This window comes from Anabrus simplex, chromosome 7, assembly GCF_040414725.1.
Source record: "Anabrus simplex isolate iqAnaSimp1 chromosome 7, ASM4041472v1, whole genome shotgun sequence".
Classification (NCBI taxonomy): Eukaryota; Metazoa; Arthropoda; class Insecta; order Orthoptera; family Tettigoniidae; genus Anabrus; species Anabrus simplex.
The window spans coordinates 83,059,524-83,081,972 of NC_090271.1; the positions used below are offsets into that span (position 1 = coordinate 83,059,524).

Here is a 22,449-nt window from a genome sequence, read left to right on the forward strand (position 1 = left end):
TAAATAAATCACTACTAAACCCTCCAGGAAATACGGTATTAACATGAATTTGAGTATTTTTTTTTCCTTTTCAGATGCCATTTCAACCACAACTTCAACAGGCACAGCTGCCTTAGTACATCCACTTAACCTTCCACCAATTCCACTACCTGTATTACAGCATCTTCCTCTATGCTGAGTATTCAGCATGAAGGGTGGTTTGATCCTCAACAGTCCTGCCATCAATTGTCATAGATGGCCTAGGTGTTGCTGACTAAGGAAATGAGTAAGGTAGTTTCCCATTGCTTTTCTCACATATTTTTCTAATGAAAGCGTAATAAATCAAAATACTTTCTGGGTAAGAAGAATAAAGCTGAAACATTATTGGATACATATGTGGTTAGATTAACACCAATGCAGAAGAATGGATGAGGAAGTCATTTTATATTCACAACAAATACTGCATTTCATTGTGTTGAACATCCTCAATTTGGGCAACTTATGCAACAACTCTGGCCAAGTTACATTCCTCCAAACAGAACGGTAATTAATGGATATTTATTGCAAACTAAGAAGAGGAAAAGAGAACTTGTTGCCTTATTCTGAAAAAGAAGTGTGATGTTCACAATGAATTCACAGGTAATGTTTATTTAGTTGACACTATTGACACATCTGGTCAGGCTCACAGTGTCAATTATCCAGCAGAAGTGGCTGATAACAGCATTCAAAAATGTGAGGACGACTTAAAATGCAAAGTTTGCTCTGTTATTTTCGATTACGATATTAAGTTGAAAGAAGATACAAGATACTATTAAAATAAGAAATGTAAGTTTTACATTCCTACTTAATTATAATTGGTACCGGTTTCGACCAGTATTCTTGGCCATCATCAGCCGATCACAAAAAAGTATAAAAGACAATGAACAGGTAAATAAAATGAGAAGTTTAAATAATTCCGTCAGTTGCTGTTTGTCAAGCACTACAACACTTTAGGGAGCACTGTGTCTTGAAATTTCAGCCAATCTCAAATAAGTATAAAAGATAATTCACAAAGTTTAAATAATTCTGTCAGATGCTGTTTATGAAGCACTATAGCACTTTAGGGAGCACTGTGTGTTGAAATTTCAATGTTATCAAGAAGTCTAGAAACAAACACATATTTTTCAGTTGCAATTCATGAGGCACTGTATAATTTTAGGGATCAGCTCTGCGTGTCGATAGTTCTGAAAACATGAAGAAGTCGTAGATCAAATATGTAAATGTAGTATGGAGCAAGTTCTTGAAGAGTAGCAAGACATGTGTTTGTGGAAATCCGATGAAAAAATCTAAAAAGTTCAAGTATCAAGCCTTTAAATGCTGATATGAGTGAAATAGTACAATATAGTTGTATATTATTTGTCAAAAGAAATATATCCAAGTTAAAGAAATTTGTATGTTAGATTTTTGAAGTTATTGAAACATATGACATAGAAAAACAATTGTAAAGAGAAAAATACTAAAAAGCGAAAAAACTGGAACAGTTGAGGAGCGTATGACATAGCGTGTTATATCTTGAAGGTAAGAGTTGAGGTTGATCTTAGAATAGCGTAATGTATAAATTTGAAAGTTAGAGTGGTCTAAATCAGTAGAGACGTTAGAAAATATAATTCAATTAGGAGAGGGGGAAAAGAAGGAAGGTAAAAAGGAAAGAAAAAAATGAAATAGAAAAATAATAACTAAAATAAAGGAAAAAATAGGGAGATAAATGAGGAGGTGTAATAGTTTAAGGTGGATCAGGTGGATGGGTCATAGGAAGTGGAAAATGTCAGTAGGAACTATATAAGGCCTGGAATATTGAATTTGGGTTTGTAAATTTAGCATTTTTGAAAAAGCAGATAAGGAAGTCAAATAAAATATTAGGTTTTTCAGAAATGTCATTTAAATTCAAATTGGGGTTGAAGTATTGGTCAAGATGAATAAAACAATTTTCAGTAGTGTTTAGAAGGGGGCCTTTTTTAGTAACTTCAGGTATTTTTATACCTTTATCAATACTGGTGAAAGTATGATTTGAGTCTTGTATGTGTTGTCCTATTGCAGAGAATCTGTTGTATTTTATGGCATTGATGTGTTCATAGTATCTAATATTAAAGTTAAGTCCTGTCTGTCCGGAATTGGAATCTGTATACTCCAGATTTAGAAAAAACATTAGATTTATGGAGTTAGAGTTGTGTAATAAATCAAGATTTCTGTTATTGGTTCTAAAAGATACTTTTATGTTCTGTTTTTTAAGAACGTTGGTGATTTTATAAGCGTTTTGAGAGAAAGTAAAGGTGGAAAATGCAGTGGGTTTGGTTGTATCTTTTGTTAGTGTGGTTTTGGGGTGGTGTTTGAATTTATTAATAATACGGTTTATGAAAGAGTTGTTAAAGCCATTTAATTTTTCAATAGTACGGATGGTGTTTAATTCATTATTTAAATCTTTTTTAGATACTGAAATGTTAAGTGCACAAAAAATTAGGCTGTTATAGGAAGCTCATTTATGTGCTTGTGGGTGTGTAGAATCTTGTCAGATAGAGGTTTCGATCAATCAATCAATCAATCAATCAATCAATCAATCAATCAATCAATCAATCAATCAATCAATCACTACTAATCCGCATTTAGGGCAGTCGCCCAGGTGGCAGATTCCCTATCTGTTGTTTTCCTAGCCTTTTCTTAAATGATCGCAAAGAAATTGGAAAATTATTGAACATTTTCTTTGGTAAGTTATTCCAATCCCTAACTCCCCTTCCTATAAACGAACATCTGCCCCCAATTTGTCCCCTTGAATTCCAACTTTATCTTCATATTGTGATCTTTCCTACTTTTACGGACATCAGTCAGTCAAACTTATTCGTCTACTGATGTCCTCCCACGCCATCTCTCCACTGACAGCTCGGAACATACCACTTAATCGAGCAGCTCGCCTCCTTTCTCCGAAGTCTTCCCAGGCCAAACTTTGCAACATTTTTGTAACGCTACAGAACAGAACCCAGAACAAATCGAGCTGCTTTTTTTTGTGTGGACTTTTTCCAGTACTTGAATCAAGTAATCTTGGTGAGGGTCCCATACACTGGAACCATACTCTCGTTGGGGTCTTACCAGAGACTTATATGCCCTCTCCTTTACATCCTTACTACAACCTCTAAATACCCTCATAACCATGTGCAGAGATCTGTACTCTTTATTAACAATCATATTTATGTGATTACCCCAATGAAGGTCTTTTCTTATATTAACACCTAGGTACTTACAATGATCCCCAAAAGGAACTTTCACCCCATCAACACAGTAATTAAAACAGAGGACTTTTCCTATTTGTGAAACTCACAACCTGACTTTTAACCCCGTTTATCATCATACCATTGCCCACCGTCCATCTCACAACACTATCGAGGTCACCCTGCAGCCACTCACAATCTTGTAACTTATTTATTACTCTGTACAAAATAACATCATCTGCAAACAGCCTTATCTCTGAATCTTTACACATATCATTGATATATATAAGAAAACATAAAGGTCCAATAGTACTGCCGTGAGGAATTCCCCTCTTCATTATTACAGGGTCAGATAAAGCTTCACCTACTCTAATTCTCTATTTTCAAGAAATATAGCCACCCATTCAGTCACTCTTTTTTTAGTCCAATAGCATTCATTTTTTCCAGTAGTCTTCCATGATCTACCTTATCAAATGCCTTAGATAGGTCAATCGCAATACAGTCCATTTGGCCTCCTGAATCCAGGATATCTGCTATATCTTGCTGAAATCCTACAAGCTGAGCTTCAGTGGAATAACCTTTCCTAACCCCAAACTGCCTTCTCTCAAACCAGTTATTAATTTTAATTTTACAAACATGTCTAATATAATCAGAAAGAATGCTTTCCCAAAGCTTACATGCAATGTATGTCAAACTGACTGGCCTGTAATTTTCAGCTTTATGTCTATCACCCTTTCCTTTATACACAACTCTCCATTTCTTTTGGTATAGCTCCTTCAACCAAACAATAATCAAATAAGTATTTCAGATATGGTACTATATCCCAACCCACTGCCTTTAGTATATCACCAGAAATCTTATCAATTCCAGCTGCTTTTCTAGTTTTCAACTTTTGTATCTTACTGTAAATGTCATTGTTATCATAGGTAAATTTTAATACTTCTTTAGTGTTACTCACATCCCCTATCTCGACATTATCCTTGTAACCAACAATCTTTACATACTGCCGACTGAATATTTCTGCCTTTTGAAGATCCTCGCATACACACTCCCCTTGTTCATTAATGATCCCTGGAATGTCCTTCTTTGAACCTTTTTCTGCCTTAAAGTACATATACATACCCTTCCATTTTTCACTAAAATTTGTATGACCACCAATTATGCTTGCCATCATGTTATCCTTACGTGACTTCTTTGCTAGATTCAATTTCCTAATAAGTTCCTTCAATTTCTCCTTACTTCCATAACCAATTCTAACTCTATTTCGTTCCAACCTGCACCTCCTTCTTAGTCTCTTCACTTCTCTGTTATCATATAGTGGATCTTTACCATTTCTTACCACCTTTAAAGGTACAACCCTATTTTCACATTCCTCAACAATTGCTTTAAACCCATCCCAGAGTCAATTTACATTTTCATTTACAATTTTCCAGCGATCATAGTTACTTTTTAAAAACTCCCTCATGCCTGTTTTACCAGCCATATGGTACTGCCTAATAGTCCTAATTTTAATACCTTCCTTTCTTTAACATTTATTTTTAACTACGACAAAAACAGCTTCGTGATCACTAGTACCACCTATTACTTCTGTTTCTCTATAGAGCTCGTCTGGTTTTATCAGCACAACATCCAAAATATTCTTCCCTCTAGTTGGTTCCACCACTTTCTGAATCAGGTGCCCTTCGCATATTAACTTATTTGCCATTTGTTGTTCATGCTTCCTGTCGTTCACATTACCTTCCCAATTGACATTTGGTAAATTGAGATCACCTGCTACAATCACGTTCCTTTCCTTATCGTTTCCCACATAGCTGATTATCTTATCAAATAATTCTGAATCAGCGTCAGCGCTACCCTTTCCCGGTCGGTACACTCCAAAGACATCAAGTTGCCTATTATCTTTAGAGATGAGCCTTACACCCAGAATTTCATGTTTTTCATCCTTAACATTTTCGTAACTTACAAATTCTTCTTTCACCAGAATGAAAACTCCCCCTCCTACCATTCCTATCCTATCTCTACGATACACACGCCAGTTCCGTGAGAATATTTCTGAATCCATTATATCATTTCTCAGCCATGATTCAACTCCTATTACAGTATCTGGTAAGTATATATCTATTAAATTACTTAATTCGATTCCTTTGTTTACAATGCTTCTACAATTGATCACTAACTTTTTTATGTCATCCCTACTTGATTTCCAGTTCCCTGTTCGCTAAACACCGCTCCCTAGGCCACCCCGTTTCCCTGAATGTACCTGCCTATAACCCTTCTAAACAAGTTTTCTAACTTATATGTACCACTGCGGTTTAAGTAAAGGCCACCTGAGCGCAGATCCCTGTCTCCTACCCACCTACTGGGATCTAGAAATCTCACTCCCAGTTTCCCACATACCCACTGCATAGTCTCATTTAAATCCCCAATCACCTTCCAGTCAGTATCCCTCCTACAGAGTATTCCACTGATAACAATCTCTGCTTCGTTTACCAGATCCCACACATCCCCAACTATGTTGGTACTTATACCTGCTTGCCTTACATTGTTAGTACCAACGTGAAACACTACCACCTTCTCCTTTCCCTCTTCCTTCTCTTCTACTTTCCTCAACATCTGCCTCAACCTGATTCCTGGATAACACTCTACTCTGGTTCCCTTTCCTCCACACACTTTCCCCACATGTCTAACGATGGAATTCCCCATGACCAGAGCCTCAACCGTACCCACCTCCTTTGAACCCCCTCTCCTCCTGGTCAGCCCTATCTACTCTCACTGCTGCAGAAGCTAATTCCTCCTCCCTTTTCTCCCTCCCATGACCCTGTTCCACCTGTCTTTTCCTTTCCACTGCACTACATTTCCCTTTCCTACCTCTTCCCTTCCTCCTACTTCCACACATATCAGCAACAGTTCCCTGTTCCTCATCTTCCCTCGGTTGTTCTACCTGCAGTGACTCGTACCGATTTCTCACAGACACCTGTCCTGAATTCTGATCCTGAACAGAGTCCTTAGCCTGCAATCTCCTTCCCCTTAAAACATTAGACCACCTGTCTTCTACAATTCCCCTATTTCCTTCCCATCCCTCCTTTACACCTACTGTATCCTGTACATTATTTGAGGGAGGCCTACTTTCCTTCCTGTCCTCTGTCTGAGAGAATCCTAATTATCTCTCTCAAACTCTGCAACTCCTCCCTCATACTCCTTAATGCCTGACCACACTCACAGTTCCTACACTTGCACTGCGTAGCCATTATTTACGGATTCATGGGAAGAAAAGGAAAAATAAAATTACTTATTCTGTGCAAATAAAAGTGAAAGGAAAGAAATATTGCCTATTAATGAAAGGAAAGAAATATTGTCTATGATAGTTCACAAAGATCACACAAGATTAAGGTAATTAACATAAGCTGCTACTACTACTATACACTACAATACTACTTAGTTGTACGAAATTTTTTTTATCTACTACACCCGAACAGAATGAAAATTGCTGTTAATTACTGAAAACCAAAAGTAATACACAAGAATTAGGTCTGCACAATTCTAAACTGCAGTTAAGTCTACCCTAATTACTGCAACAGAATTCTAGTAAGAGGGTTAATACAGATACTACAGATACTATACTACACAAATATTTCACAGTAATAGAATAAACACACTAATTTATAATAAGATACCTACTATAATATACTACAATGATTTTAAACTATGTTCAAACGTATCCTAATTATAATACAACAGGTTATTACTAAGCACAAACTGAAATGGAAATTACAATTAAATTTTGAAATTTGCAAGACTACTCAAGATAATAGAAATAAGCACTCTGATTTCTAATAAGTCACTACAATACACTACAACAGTTTAAAAACTACGTTCAGACGTATCCTGATTACAATAGGTTATTATTAAGCACAAATAGAAATGAAAATTGCATTTAGGCCTAAAGTTTGAAATTCGCAAGAACTACCGTACTCAAGGATTACCAACAAAGTTAAACGCATAGACAGGAGATTATTTCTTTAGTATTACTTTATCCTACTAAGCTCTAATAGAAATGAAACCTTGCGTTTGGTTAAAAGCTTAAGTATCAAAAGGATTGCCGTACACAAAGAAAAACACGAATATAACAGGCAAAATACTATCTAATATACCTTATCTTCACTACAATTCTCAACTGAAATGTGGTTATGTGATTATTACAGCTGGTTGCTGTTTGGGATGGACTTCTGAAAATTTTGTAAGTTATAGAAGAAAGATGTCTGGTAATAGTTAAATTAAGGGTTTTGTTATGTTCAGATTCAAGGGTAACTTTCATGTTAGGGTCAATGTTGTTAAGAAGAAGTATGGAATCAGCACTGGGTGATTCTTCATTTAAAATAATTAAAGTGTCATCGACATATCTAGCCCAAAATAAAATGTTTGAGAAATTATTATTATTATTATTATTATTATTATTATTATTATTATTATTATTATTATTATTCTATAATTTTTGTATTTTCCAAGAAATTACGATAAATTTCATCTAGGATGCCTGAGGCTGGTGAGCCCATAGCTAGACCATCTTGTTGGTAAATGGTGTTATCGAAGGTGAAAAAATTATTGTTGATTACTAATTTTAATATGGACATGAAGTCCTTAATTTCTAATTTACTCAGATGACTGAATTTATGTAAGTTGTTATCAATTATGGGTAATAATTTGGAAATTGGAATATTGGGGTACATGTTTACAATATCGAAAAAATGGAGAGAGAGAATTTGGTTGGATGTCAAAATTTTTAAATTTTTCAATTAATTTGGAAGTTAATGATAGATTTATTAGATAAAAATTGCTGCCAACATTTCAAAATTGAGTCTTCTGCTTGAAAATGATAAAGACTTGGATGTCATCACTGGACACTACTGACACATCTGGTTATGTTCATCTCTGCCAATTATCTGACAGAAGAGGCTGTTAACAGCATTCATAAATGCGAGGACGACTTAAAATGCAAAATTTGTTCTGTTGTTAGAGATAACGTTGCCAAGATTTCAAACATATGTTTTCAGCTTGAATATTATAAAGATCTCAACGCTATCACTTATGGATGCATAAACCAAGCGGAGTGGCTGCGTGTGTTAACGCACTGCACCTATGGAGCTAAGCTCTGCATTCAGGAGATGCATGGGTTCGAATCCCACTGTCAGCTGTCCTGAGAATTTTTTTTTTTCCACTTCTAGGAAAATGCCGGGACAGTTCTTATTCATAGGCCACAGCCGATTCCTTTTACCTCCTTCCCCAATTTAATTCACCATCATTTATCTCATCTTCATTACATATAATTTTACAAAGTTTATTCCACCTACTCAACACAGTACAATAATTGCAATGTCTGTAAATACATTACAATATGTCATCGAGGCACTAGTTTCGACCCTATGTGGGTCATCATCAGCCTAAATAAGATACACTTTTGATTTGCCGAAGTCCTAAGACAAAATTACATTTTGGAATAAAAATTAGACTAGTGAACTGTGTATGTGGTGCGGTAATATACATATAAAATGGTGGAGTGGATGAAATGTTGATAGATAAAATTATGTTGTACTGATCAATGAAAAATAAAAATTTCAGGTTTACATATGTTGCAATTAGACTGTAAGAATAGTATCTCAATGATTTTCTACATTGATGATTAAAATTGCACGTTAAAAGTATAAAATGCCGGTCTGAATACAAAGTCCAGATGCTTCTATTGAATTCTATATTTCAAGTGCATTTTCAGGTAGAAAATTGAATGTTTGAATGTTGAACATTGGCACAGAGGGTGTCTGTCTTGCTTAAGGTCCAATATTTCTGATACAGAAAATAAATGTAGGCAAAACCATGCGACTTCTTATAATAAAACGGATTCTTCCTGTGATATGAGGAGAATTTCCAATCCAAGTTGGAACCAATAGAACCTGATGATGAAAAAAAATTATAATTAACGCAAGATTTTTAAAGAAAAGAATGGCGAAAAACGAAGAAAAAGAGTGAGTACTCACCTTGCACGCAATGTGGACAACTTGACCGGTAGTGTGCAACTAGAGTAATGGAAATGGCAAGGAATAGGAGGGGAGGAAAGCTGGTGATGGGAGGAGCAACCCGGTGGAGCGGGTGGCGGGTGGCGTGCGAAGGGAGGGGTGGGGAGTTGGGAAGTGGCTTTGCCTACATTTATCTTCTGTATCAGAAATATTGGACCTTAAACAAGACGGACACCCTCTGCGCCAATGTTCAACATGCAAACATTCAATTTTCTACCTGAAAATGCACTTGAAATATAGAATTCAATAGAAGCATCTGGACTTTGTATTCAGACCGGCATTTTATACTTTTAATGTGCAATATTAATAATTAATGTAGAAAATCATTGCGATACTATTCTTGCAGTCTAATTGCAACATATGTAAACCTGAAATTTGTATTTTTCATTGATCAGTACAACATAATTTTATCTATCAACATTTCATCCATTCCACCATTTTATATGTATATTACCGCACCACATACACAGTTCACTAGTCTAACTTTTATTCCACAATGTAATTTTGTCTTAAGACTTCGGCAAATCAAAAGTGTATCTTATTTAGGCTGATGATGACCCACATAGGGTCGAAACTAGTCCCTTGATAACATATTGTAATGTATTTATAGACATTGCAATTATTGTACTGTGTTGAGTAGATGGAATAAACTTTGTAAAATTAAATGTAATCTTAATACAATACGGAACCGATTATGAAATTCATAACCTTGAATCATCTTCATTGGCTTCTCAGCTGAGATTGGTGTCAGGAAGGGCGCCTGACTGTAAAAACATGCCATGTAAATTCACCTCATCTCATCCTCGACCCCGTATCAAGAAAAGAGGCTAACAGGTAGACATACACATATGGATGAATAAGGGGTTAGAAAACAAATCACTATTGGATTATTTTCAGCATTAGAGGTTAGAAAATGCATCACTATTCATTAATTTCACCATATATGCTGAGTGGAGTGAGTACCGTATAGGATGGTTGCACGATAGGTCAAGGCGTTTCGTGCGGGTCGGAATGAGACTGCGGGTTTGCATTGCACAGGTCGGCCGTCCATTCCTCAAGATCAGACTGACATCGTGGGTGGTCTCGGTTTCGTAGACCATCGATGGACTGTCTGGAAATTATCCCTAGAGGTTGGTCTCGGTCATCAAACGATGTGGCACATACTAACGAAATGTCTTAACATGAGTAAAACTGCATCCCGTTGGGTTCCACACCAACTCATCGATGTACAGAAATGGCACCGGTATGCACTCATTGGCATCCACCTGGGCAGATTCTGCAATGAAGGAGACGCATTTCTGCATTGTATTGTCACCATTGATGAGACTTAGGAACAAGCCTACGAGCCTGAATTAAAGCGTCAATTGAATGAATAGCATCACCCAGTTTCGCCATGTCCACAGAAATTTAGACAGGAATCCAGTCAGGTGAAGCTTATGCTGATTATGGCATATGACTAAGAGGGCGTAATTCTTACGCATGCTGTGTCTGAGGGACAAACAGTTAACAGTGACTACTATTGCCAATTTCTGGAGCAACATCTGCGTCCAGCTATGCAGCGCAAATGTCCATGTTTACTACAAGATGGTCGCCTTATCATGTTGCATGACAAAGCATGTTGTCATGTCGCAAACAATGTCAGGCATGTTTTCACCAGACATGAGTTCTTGTGACTTCGATCTATTTCCGAAGTGGAAGTAATCTTTCCAATGCCACCGATTATCTGACGTGACATCTGTACTCCATCGCTGTCATTAACAGAGAATGGCTTTCTGACATTTGGCAAAAGTTTATCGACTTTGCGGGTGACTACAGTAAAGGAAAGTAATGCAACTGCACTTGTTAGTTCATGAAATATTGTGTTCTATGACATTGACACAAGCCTGGAATGAAACATCTGGCATTGAGGAATGTACGAATTTGGAAAACACCGAGACGAAATAACAATAGTGAAGGGACAGGGAAGGGAACTACCTACGTAAATCCTTAATGGCTGGCAACCATCCTAAGAATTTCAACAGGGACACTGGCTATCAATTAAGTAATACACCTGTCAATGTCATATGTTACGTACACATGTTATGTGACCCTCTTAGATAAGATTCTGATGGTTCGGTCAGCTTCCGCTTCGAACGCTAGCGCTGTACCGGTCCGGGGAGCCATCTGATGATGAATGAACGTACCATTTCTACTTTTATTATAACGTCTAAATTTCAAAAAACTCAATTGTTTAAGAAGCCTTTCTCATGGACAGTCAGTATTTTCTTCTGATGACGCAGAGCACAGTTCTCTGCGAAACGTAAAGAATTTCACCTTATTTTCTTGACACAGCATAAGCTCAAAAGCCTATATAGTATCATGTCTATAAGTATGGGCCATGAAAGCGTCAATGACAACATATTAGCTATACTGTTTTATCAGTTTAGTTACAATTTCTTCAAACAAATAAATACATCTAAGTACAGGGAACTGAATTCCCTATAATTGTTCTCTTCAAGCTGTATATTTAAGCAGTTTCAGTCATTACTCTAAGTGAATTTCAACTGTGTCAGTTATGGATCAGTGTTTGAAAACACGAAAGGTAAAATGAAATCAAACCTTTATGTGAATTATAACCTGATGCCAAGTACAGTACTACAATCTCCATAATACAAACATTCACCAGTCCAGCACGTCCAGTCTTCTTATACTTTCTTTTTTTTTCTGCCTGGAGTACTAGGTTGAAACATTTGGATTTATACGGCGACTCACTGTAGCATACCCTTCAAAACCATCCAGTATCTTCTTTGTTGCCATTCACTTGGATTATTGTTATGACATGTACACTATGCTACAGTTTTGTGTTCTTTGTGCAGCTGCATATTTAATTGGAGTAGGCCTATGTACTTCTGAGTTATTACCCATATGCACATAACATACAGTACATTCAATATTTAACAAAATGTGAATGAATTAACATTTTTGTATTTTGTATAAAACCACAAGTTATAGGCTACAAATCTTAATAGTATGGTTTCCCAGAAATCTGGGACCCCTCCAGTCTCAAGACTGACAGATTACTGATATTGTACTGTACTTCTTACAATGTGTTTGCAGTTACAAGTACACTTGCACCAGGAGATAGTAAAAAGGTGTGTCACGTTGTTCTTCTGTCTTCCTTCAATTTTATGACCGCTTAGGATCACTTTAGTCCATTAGCCAAGTCTCTTCAAAGGGACTGTTCAGGCCTTGTGGTCCTCCCAGTACATTTTCATTTGTTCCAATTTTCACGCTCTTTCTGGCATTGAAAATGTTCATGTTGCAAGTTTCTTTCCTGTGAGTGTGAAGCAGCTGTTTGTGTTCTGGAATTTTTGTTTTATTTATCTGAAGTGTCTTCTGGTGTAAGGCCAATTTCTTTCAGATCCTCTCGTATTTTTCTGATCCATTTGCATCCTGTTCTATTGTCTGAGTCGAGATTAGACTTTACCAGTTGTTTCAGAAGTCTCAAATCCTGCATTCTCAATTTGTGTCCAAAGAATCCCTGTCTCCACTTACACATAGTATCAATAATGGGTTCCAACTCTTTGTACACACCTTTGTTAGGTACTATCCACCAATGTCTGTCTTTCTGGTATTTTTTGTTGATTAAGGTTCTTCCAATTCTTCTTTTGATCTTCTGAGTCTGTCAGTCTTTGATTGGTCGTTCAGGTTAAAGAAAGTCTCTGTTGCATCTGTTGCTTCTGGTTTTATAACTGTGCTGCAGTGTTTCAGTTTTTTGTGTATGGATAGGCATCTTTTTTCTGTAGATGTCCCAGGTTAAGTTTTGTGTGTTTTAGCTACCTTGTTTGTTCTTGTTTGGATCAAGGATCTTTCGTTTAGGTTGTCTGTTACTACTTACTTTTCCTAGGTATTTGAAATGGGTAACAATTTTGACTTTATTACTATTTATGCTTATTTCTTTTAATGATGTTTGTTTTTGGAACATAATTTCTGTATATTTTAAGGCCAATTTTAGTTGCAATGTTTTAAAGTTCTGATATCTGTGTTTCAGCTTTGTACAAATCAGTTGCTAGTAATGCCCAAGTCATCAGAGAAATCAAGGCAGGTTGTTTTGATTTTCCTGCCTGCTTTAATTTTTTGTGGGGGGGCATTTCTTAAACATTCCTTCATTATCATTTCTAGAGCACAGTTGAACAGTAGGGGGTGAGAGTCCATCACCCTGGTGTTGTCCGGTTTGTATCTTGAATGGTGCCAGTAATTCACCCCTGAACTTCACCTCTGACTTGATGTTTATGTAGGTCAATTTTACCATTTATTCTTTTGGGGTTTAGTCCAAGGTGTCTTACAATTTTAAGTATGTCAGTTATTACATGGGAGAAAAGGAAATACTGTACAAATGTATCAAATATAGATTTTCACTTGTAGAGGATGATGACTAGGGCTCGGATTCGAGAAGCCTTTCGGTGGTATTTTCATCTCTCTGGGACCAACAGAATTTAAATTTATTGAGCATATAAATGCATAAAACATCAGCTTTCAGAATAGAAGCATATAAATGCATATTCTTGCGGTTTTCGTCTAAATAGTTTGTTTTTCTTCGAAATTCCCCTTGAATTCTGGCCCTGACTATCCTTAAGGTTTGAAAACAGAAATAATTATTGGAAAGCTTATCTGATTTGAATAATAGAACTGCAGGTTTTTAACTTTTAGTGAGGTCATTCACACACCCTAATTGGCCTCTGCCGGATTAGAGTGCGACTCGTCAGATAAGCTCTGGAAGCCCCAAGCATCCTTTCACTTTGAAATGTGAGGTATGTGAGTGGTGTGCCTATTTTGGGAACCAATATTGTTTAGGTGGCTTTTCCCATGAAGTGATGGAGGATCCGACCTGGTCAAGTGAAGTTTCTGCATTCTACTCTCAGTTCTCAATCGTATCTGTACGTAGCTATCCAGTTCCTGTGATTTTTAAGTATGCGATGCCTAAAGTTAAGGAATCTCAGAGTGTTTTACTCCGACGATGTGCAAAGGAAGACCCCAACTCGTTTTCTACTGACGGGAAAATTCTTTTCTGCAAAATGTGCAAAAAAGAGGTAAGTTCTTATTGACATTTTCACATCTAGGTTCTTAAAGATATTACTGGTCAAACAGTTGCAATTTCAAGTAAGCCGTATGTGCAGCATATGGTGCCTACCTACAAGGTAAGTAGAGAGAAGTCTAAGAATTCGGAGTGTAGACCCGTTAGATCCTCAGATTTTACATTTCCGAGGCGGAAATTGACATTTGGATTTGCTGGGTTTTCATGGGATCGCTGAGAGGGTGCTCTTATTTCTACTGCAATATTTGAGAATAATTTCATAGTCCACAATGCTTTACTTTTGTTCATTCAATGTATTTTTTCTCCCTTATGTGTACCTACCTATTTACTTTCAGATCAAGATTTCGAAGGGTTTTCAATTTTCCCATCATAAAGCTACAAGTGGGCACTCAGCAAAAGTCGAAGAATTAAAAAAAACGAAATCGAAGAAACAAGCGCTGATACAACCTTCGTTCAATCAGCAACAGCACTCGGACAAGTTCTCTTCCAGAGTTTGTAGGACGTTCTTAAGCGTCAACACTCCTCTACAAGGTCGAACATGCTGAGATTAGAGCTCTCTTCAAGGACTTTGCAGGAAGAGAGTTGCCTCATGAGTCGACCCTACGTAAAAGTACGTTTCTTCAGAGTATGAAAAGGTATGAATTCATGCACGATTGCCGTATTCCGCATTCCCGTTTAAACAATTTAGAAGTAATTTTAACATGGATCTGGCTCTGTCGTAATAAAGGCAATCTCTCGATAATACCTTAATTCCATGAAGAATATTCATTCAGGTACTTTCTTCACCAGGTTCCACACGCAATCAGGGACGACATCGGGAGTCACCCAATTTGCTTATCTATCGACGAGACTACAGAAAGTTGTGGAAGATACATGGCCAACGTTATTGTTGGAAAACTCAGTCCCAGTGAACCGAGGAAGGGCCACCTAATTCTGTGCAGGGAGCTAGATGTGACAAACCATGGTACCATTGTGTGAACAGTGCAAGCATCTCTGCGTAAATATATTTTTGTTAATTTATTTTTCAAGCGTTTTGCCAAAGAAGAATAAGTACAGTCTGGCTATAATTTCAATGCATTCTATGTATGCTCAATGAAGACTCTGATAGTTCTGATAGTTAAATATCTCTCACAGTCATACGACATGTCAGAATCCCATTAACTGAACGGTTCACCCTTCATTTTATGCATTCCTATTTCAGGCTTGCTGTGGCCAACCTTTTCAGATGAGGAGGTAAACAAAGTACTTGCACTGGTGACTGATGCTGCTCCCTACATGATTAAGGCTGGGAAGAGCCTCAAGCTTCTCTACCCGAAGATGTTACATGTTACTTGTCTTGCCCATACAATGCACAGAGTTGCTGAAGAGCTGCACGAAAAATCGTCCAGCGTCAACAGCGTCGTTTCTTCAGTGAAGAAAATTTTCGTCAAGGCCCCTTCTCGCGTCTGTGCCTTCAAGATGATGCATCCAGAGCTCCTTTTACCTCCCGAGCCCATACTGACGCGATGGAGAACTTGGATCTTGGCTGCCTTGTATTACGCTGAAAATCATAGAACTATTGAAGAGGTAAGGCTATTTGAATTGTTTAAAATCTCATTTTCGAGGTTTTCTCTATCATTTTTTCATACCTTTTATGTTTACTCCATCATACTGTGCCTAATTTTGTAATTTTCTCAGTTATTCTCCTTGACCAATGTTTTTCAATTATATTTTTTTCCAGGCGATCAATATGTTTGATGAGGTGGACAGCAAGTATATCGCGAAAGCTAAGGCTGCTTTTAAAATGAAGGGCTTGATGCCATCCTTGACTTTCATAAAAGCCTACATGAGTATCATTCCTGAGGCCACCCTAAAGTTGGAATCGCGAGGGATGGAGTTGGTTGAAGTGGGCGCTACAATACAAGGAGTCATCCAAGAAGCCAACTCGTGGCCTGGAGAGACTGGCAAAACCGTGAAACAAAAGTTGGAGTTCGTGCTGGTTCGAAATCCCGGTTGGAGTGCAGCGTTGGACCTGGAGAGGATGCTGCGTGGCGAGTCTGCACCGTCAGAGGATTTTCCGAACTACTCTGCACAAGAAGCAGCATCATTCAAGCATTTACCTCTCGTATCAGTTGACGCCGAAAGATCGTTCTCATCACTGAAACTTTTATAGACTGATTTAAGAAAATCATTCAAAACTGAAAACATAGAAAAAATTCTTGTTGTACAGACCAATGCAGATCTACTTCATTGACTCGCCTAATTCTGAACATTTTTAAATGAACTTTTAAACTGTAACTTTTATAAGAAAACTTCTCATATATATACACTTGAAACTTGAATGCAAGTATATCACAGTGTATCATACAACCAATTAGAAAATAAAGCTCGTATACAAAGATATGTTATTGGTTTTTTCATTTCACTTTCCTCTCTACAGTTTTTAATGATGTTTTTCGAGCATATCTATGGAGCATATAATGGGTTTTTCGAGCATATCTATTGAGCATATAACACATGGTTTTCGAGCATATCTGGAGATTTTATCGAGCATATCGATCCGAGCACTAATGATGACTGTCACAACACTTTGTCTGGTGAGTGAGAGAAATATCAGTTCATGCAACATTTAGAAACTATGCATCCTATGTACAAAGAACAAAGAAATGCATTATTTTAATGACACAGAAAAGGATTCAAATGCAAATTCATACACAACATTAGGACTTTTTGTTTTCTTTACACTGACACAGACAAGTCTGTTAACGATGGGACAGGACAGGGCTAGGAATGGGGAGGGAAGTGACTATGGCCTTAATTAAGGTACAGCCCCAACATTTGCCTGGTGTGAAAAATGGAAATCATGGAAAACCATCTTCAGGACTGCCAACAGTAGAATTCAAACCAACTATCTCCCAAATGCAAGCTTGCAGCTACGTGATCCAAATCGCATAGCCAACTCTCTCAGTACTGTTTTGAAAAACAATGAAATTGCTGCCTAATACCGCATAATTTAACAAGGTAAAAACCACATCATAGCTAAGGATGTAAAACCTCCTTGAATTAAGGATGCTGCTTTGGGGAAGAACCTGTCTGCAAAATCAATCCTATCCCTTTTACAAACAATACTAGATATCAAAGAATTCAGGATATCTCTTCTCTGATGTTTAAAACGGAATTGAGGAAAACCTGCTGCTTTGTCACCCATTGACAGAGCATACCACAAAGACATTTTATTGTAATTGACGGCCATTTAACATAAACAAATAGTAGTTGGTCGAAATGTTGTGATGCAAGATTTGACGGAGCCATTTTTTTTTTTTTTACAATTTGTTTTACATTGCACTGACATGGATAGGTCTTTTGGAGATGATAGAATCTGAAAGAGCTAGGAAGGAAGTGACTGTGGTCTTGATTAAGGTGCAGCCTGAGCATTTGCCTGATGGGAAACCATAGTAAAGCATCTTCAGTGCTGCTGACAGTGGGGTATGAACCCACTATCTCCCGAATGCAAGCTGACAGCTACCTGAACCAAACCGCACAGCCACTCGCTAGGTCAGAGGCAACTCTATTTCAGGTTGTTTTATAGGCCTACAAGACCAAGTTAAAGAAGTAGCTCTCCATGTACCAAGGCACCACCTCTGCATTTATAAAGTCCTGCATTTAAGCATCTTCCTAGTGAACTGAAAGACATTCTTAAGACAGCTGTAAGAGTCATAAATTTTATGAACCCTCAACTTGTATAATATTCTATAACTTAACTGGTATTACGGTGTAGACATTTACTATTAAATTTACAATGTTTTCTTAATTTGTTGTTGTTTATTTAACTTAATTCCTTTAAAAATATATTTTTCATCCATGCTGGTTAGAGTGCACAATTTGCCTTGTATCCTACTACTGTACATTTTTCGTGCACATAACTAAAAATTTTGTAGGACCCTGCACGAGGAGGGGATGGTGATGGGAAAGTTTGGCGGCCATCTCACAGATGTATGATACCAGCTATGGGTTAAGCCTCAAGCACAAAACTCCAGATTGTTTAAAGCACTGCAAAAAGAAATGAACAGTCTTCACAGTATATCATTTTTGTATATGGCTGTAAAGTAGTTAACTCAAAGTGAAGTATTTAGACAGGTGTTTGAACTTTAGACATAATACCAGTGTTCATTTCCACACCATTGTTTTAATCTTGCTCCAAAGTTCCATGACAGAGATTGGCTTCAAAATATTATATTTTTCACAGATATTCTTTAACTAAGAAACATACTCAACTTTGGTCTTCAAATAATTCAATTATATTTAAAGAAACTAACAAAAATAAGTCAATGATTAAAACTGTCCTTTTGGAAAGTGTATAAGAGGACATTCATTCATCCATTCATTTATTTATTTATCTATTTACTTATTTATTTATTTATTTATTTATTTATTTATTTATTTACTTTTTAAAATCAGACCATTCCAAAACTAGTTTCCTGTACATCACTTTTACCTTTTAAGCAAAGGGATTTCTCAGTGAATGTATCTGAGTGGATGTCTGCTTTATACATGTATTGGAGCCTTTCGGAGCCAAAGAATCTGCTATTACATTTCCCTCCAGTCCAACATGGATCTTCAGTCTTGATGTGGAGAGTGTGGGATAAAAAGAAAGCATGACAAATACAGGGAAAAAGAAGAAACAAAAAGATATATATGAATACAGGTAGTAAAATACTAGGAACACAGGACAAACATAAAAGGAGAAAAGGATCCCATTAAGTCAATATGTGATGGAAAGGAAGAAATAAGTGCAAACTCAAAACATATATAGAACGACAGGACCTACATCCAGATAGCCTCTCAATGGGTGCTGAGGCCCACCCTCCTGATGAAGCTGGGAAGCAGAAATGAGATCATCTGCAGACTTAGACAAAAAGGATGAAGAATTAGGATTGATGAGGATAGCCCATTTCTTTGAAGATGGAAGTATACGAAGAGGTGGAGAGTGTCCTTGCTGTTTTGTGTTTTCCGTTGCTCCCTCTTCTGATGTTGACATGTCAGTGTGTTTATTCAATAATGTGTTCCTATTTTTCTATAAAAGACTATATTACTAATACAATAAATCTTGAATTTTACAACAAAAACTTACCGGTCCATTGTCCCATTCTCAGCGAACATTTTACGTAGTGTATTTAACTTCTCCTTTATTTCTTCACTGTGAGAAAACAAAATGAAAGGTTTTTAGAAATATTTCACAATTAAGAGTACCAGACATCACAGTCAAATGTGTCACATTAAAAGAAAGAAACATCACAAACAAAATCAATATATGGCTTTCCATATATTTAGGCAAGAACGAATTTATTGTATTGTACTATTTTTGTACACAGATAAATAAAATAAATTAACAAACAAACAAACAAATAAATAAATAAATAAATAAATGTTAACAAAATGAATACAATTTCTCTACTAAATGTAAATTTTCCTTGAACCAAGGCAGTGCAGTTCTTTTCAGGTATACCCCCTCCTACAGTGGAGGTGAGCCGAGTGTACTTTTCTAAACACGTACCAGCCCTCCTGCCAGTGTAAAATTTCTGGCAGTACCGGAAATCGAACCCAACCCTCCAAGGATGGCAGCTAATAGTGCTAACCATTACACTATGGAGGTGGGCATCTCTGTATTGTACAGTTGTTCAGCTTTTCCATTTTTATTATTATTTTTTTAAAATTTACTTATGTCACACCAACAAAGACAGGTCTTATGGCGACGATGGGATAGAAAAGGGCTAGGAGTGGATAGAAGCGGCTGTGGCTTTAATTAAGGTACAGCCCCAGCATTTGCCTGGTGTGAAAATAGGAAACCATGGAAAACCATCTTCAGGGCTGCCAACAGTGGGGTTTGAACCCACTATCTCTCGGATGCACGCTCACAGCTGCGCACCCCCAACCGCACTGCCAACTCGACCGATCCCAGTTTATTTCAGACTGTTCAACAAACATTCTAAAGAGGATATTAAACTAGAAATACCTATTAACACCTATCCTGAGAATGATGCAAGTTCTTCACAATAGACCAAACAAGAAATCATAAACTCAACTTACTGGAAAGAGGTTATATTATTTAAAATGCCACTATGAGGGACATTACACTTAAAAACACAAACTAGAAGGTGTCAGACATGTCAGTGGCTTCCACTGTATCTACATCAAGTAGAAAAGCAAAATAACACTTTCATGTCTCAAAACCATTTTACTCCTTGTTACATATTCACGAGCTAAAGCTAAATAAATAATTTTTTTAATGTAATACTGGCTTTGTTTCTTTTATACAGTGCTCAAAATATGTTATGCATATTCTAGTATAATGTACCTTATCTTTCTAACTGTTTTATTGTTTTATCGCTGCACCGACACAGACAAGTCTTATGGAGACAATAGTATAGGAAAGAGATTGGATTGAGAAGGAAGTGACCGAGGCCTTAATTAAGGTATAGCTGCAACATTTGCCTGGTGTGAAAATGGGAAACCACAGAAAGCCATCTTCACGGTTGCATACAGTGGGTTCAAACCTCACCATCTACTGAATAACAGCTATGTGACCCAAACTGTGTGGCCAATTTGCTTGGTCATGTACTTTTTTATTTTGCTATGTGTATGTACATATTTTATACATTATGAAATGTGCATACGATGAAAAGCAACACAGTGGCAGCAAATCCTGTAACTATAGGATGGAGGATATTGTCTCCATATTCCAGGCCAGTTATGTTAGCCTGGATAGGAATTAAGAGGCATACATTGAGCATGTTCACACCCTAAAACATATAGAACCCTCTTACAGCTGATGCCACTCAGGATGAAGGACTTGTTTCACCTCTCACTGGATCATCAATCGAGGGCTGATGACTGGGTGGCAGATTCCCTATCAGTTCTTTATCTAGTCCTTTCTTAAATGATTACAAAGCAGTTGGAAATTTTCAAATGTCTCCAGACTCTAATGCTCCTGTTGTATGGATGCAAGCTTATAGCACAGTGTACAGAAGAGGAAGTGTATGATATCCTTGAGTTACTGTAGATCGCTGCACAGATGGCACTGGCAACACACCTGTGCCGTGCCATTAATAGAGGCATGTACAATACTATGACGGCTTCTATCTACATAATAAACTGATGCATGCAACTCACATTTAAAGATGATTGACACTTTGAAGTATTTTTGAGATGATTTGTCTTTTTTGGAAGTTTTTTTTTCTAGTTTTACGTCGCATCGACACAGATAGTTCTTATGGCGACGATAGGACAGGGAAGGGCTAGGAGTGGGAAGGAAGTGGCCGTACGTAGCCTTAATTAAGGTACAGCCCCAGCATTTGCCTGGTGTGAAAATGGGAAACCACGGAAAACTATCTTCAGGGCTGCCGACAGTGGGGTTCGACCTACTATCTCCTAAATACTGGATACTGGCCGCACTTAAGCGACTACAGCTATCGATAATATATAAGTAATAATAATAACGTAAACGTTTCCACCTTTTCAATACTAAAATATATTCACAAAATTATAAATTACACGGAACTAGTTTCGACCCATCTAGGGGTCATCATCAGCCGTATTGGAGCAAAGATCATTTTTGGCGAAATCCTAAGAAAATGTTATTTTAAAGAATAACAAGTGAAATGAGATGTTATTATGGTAATAACTATTTACGTTGTTATTATTATTACTTATATATTATTCTCAGTTCAATACGGACCAAAAACACGAAATTCATAACCATCAATACAGCTATCGAGCTCGGTTTTCTTGGAAGTAGCCAGCTCTCTTCATATCTCCTTTGTGCAGAAGAATAATTGACACTTCATGTAGCGAAATACAAGTTTAAGTAGCAAACACAACACATGATCTTCACAGTATCCCAACTGCGATGACTTCACTTTAATAACATCTAAACTATCAAAACACCCAAAACATACACTCTGGTCAAAAGTTTCAATCACCTATGAAAAAAACTATATACCCTTTGCACTCAGAACAGCTGCACAAACTCTTAACATTCTGGAGATAAAATTTTGTAAGTGTTTTTGCAGATATTCCAGTATCCAATGTGTCTGTAAATTATTCCATAGAT

General features: G+C 37.0%; 2 protein-coding genes across 4 annotated transcripts in view; one reads left to right on the forward strand and one right to left on the reverse strand.

The window, feature by feature from the left end:
* LOC136877276 (uncharacterized) overlaps window positions 1-22,449 on the reverse strand; it is a 139,114-nt gene that overhangs the window by 39,064 nt on the left and 77,601 nt on the right. For both annotated transcript variants that reach the window (XM_067151190.2, XM_067151191.2), the window contains exon 2: window positions 19,471-19,536. In XM_067151190.2, coding sequence (XP_067007291.2) covers window positions 19,471-19,536 — 66 coding nt within the window. The remainder of the gene's footprint in view (window positions 1-19,470; window positions 19,537-22,449) is intronic.
* LOC136877275 (uncharacterized) lies at window positions 129-16,693 on the forward strand. 2 transcript variants are annotated; one of them, XM_067151188.2, is made up of 5 exons: window positions 129-265; window positions 14,696-14,995; window positions 15,150-15,357; window positions 15,562-15,926; window positions 16,081-16,693. In XM_067151188.2, the coding sequence occupies exons 4-5, from the start codon at window positions 15,636-15,638 to the stop codon at window positions 16,510-16,512; spliced, it is 723 nt and encodes a 240-aa protein (XP_067007289.2). In that variant the 5' UTR covers window positions 129-265; window positions 14,696-14,995; window positions 15,150-15,357; window positions 15,562-15,635; the 3' UTR covers window positions 16,513-16,693. The 2 variants fall into 2 exon arrangements, with proteins under 2 accessions (XP_067007289.2, XP_067007288.2); XM_067151187.2 differs by having other exon boundaries at window positions 159-270.

Bases quoted from the DNA above. Each gene is read 5' to 3' on its own strand.
- LOC136877275 (XM_067151188.2), top strand. From the start codon at position 15,636: ATGATTAAGGCTGGGAAGAGCCTCAAGCTTCTCTACCCGAAGATGTTA. The intron at 15,927-16,080 runs GTAAGGCTATTT...ATTTTTTTCCAG, and splicing joins ATCATAGAACTATTGAAGAG to GCGATCAATATGTTTGATGA.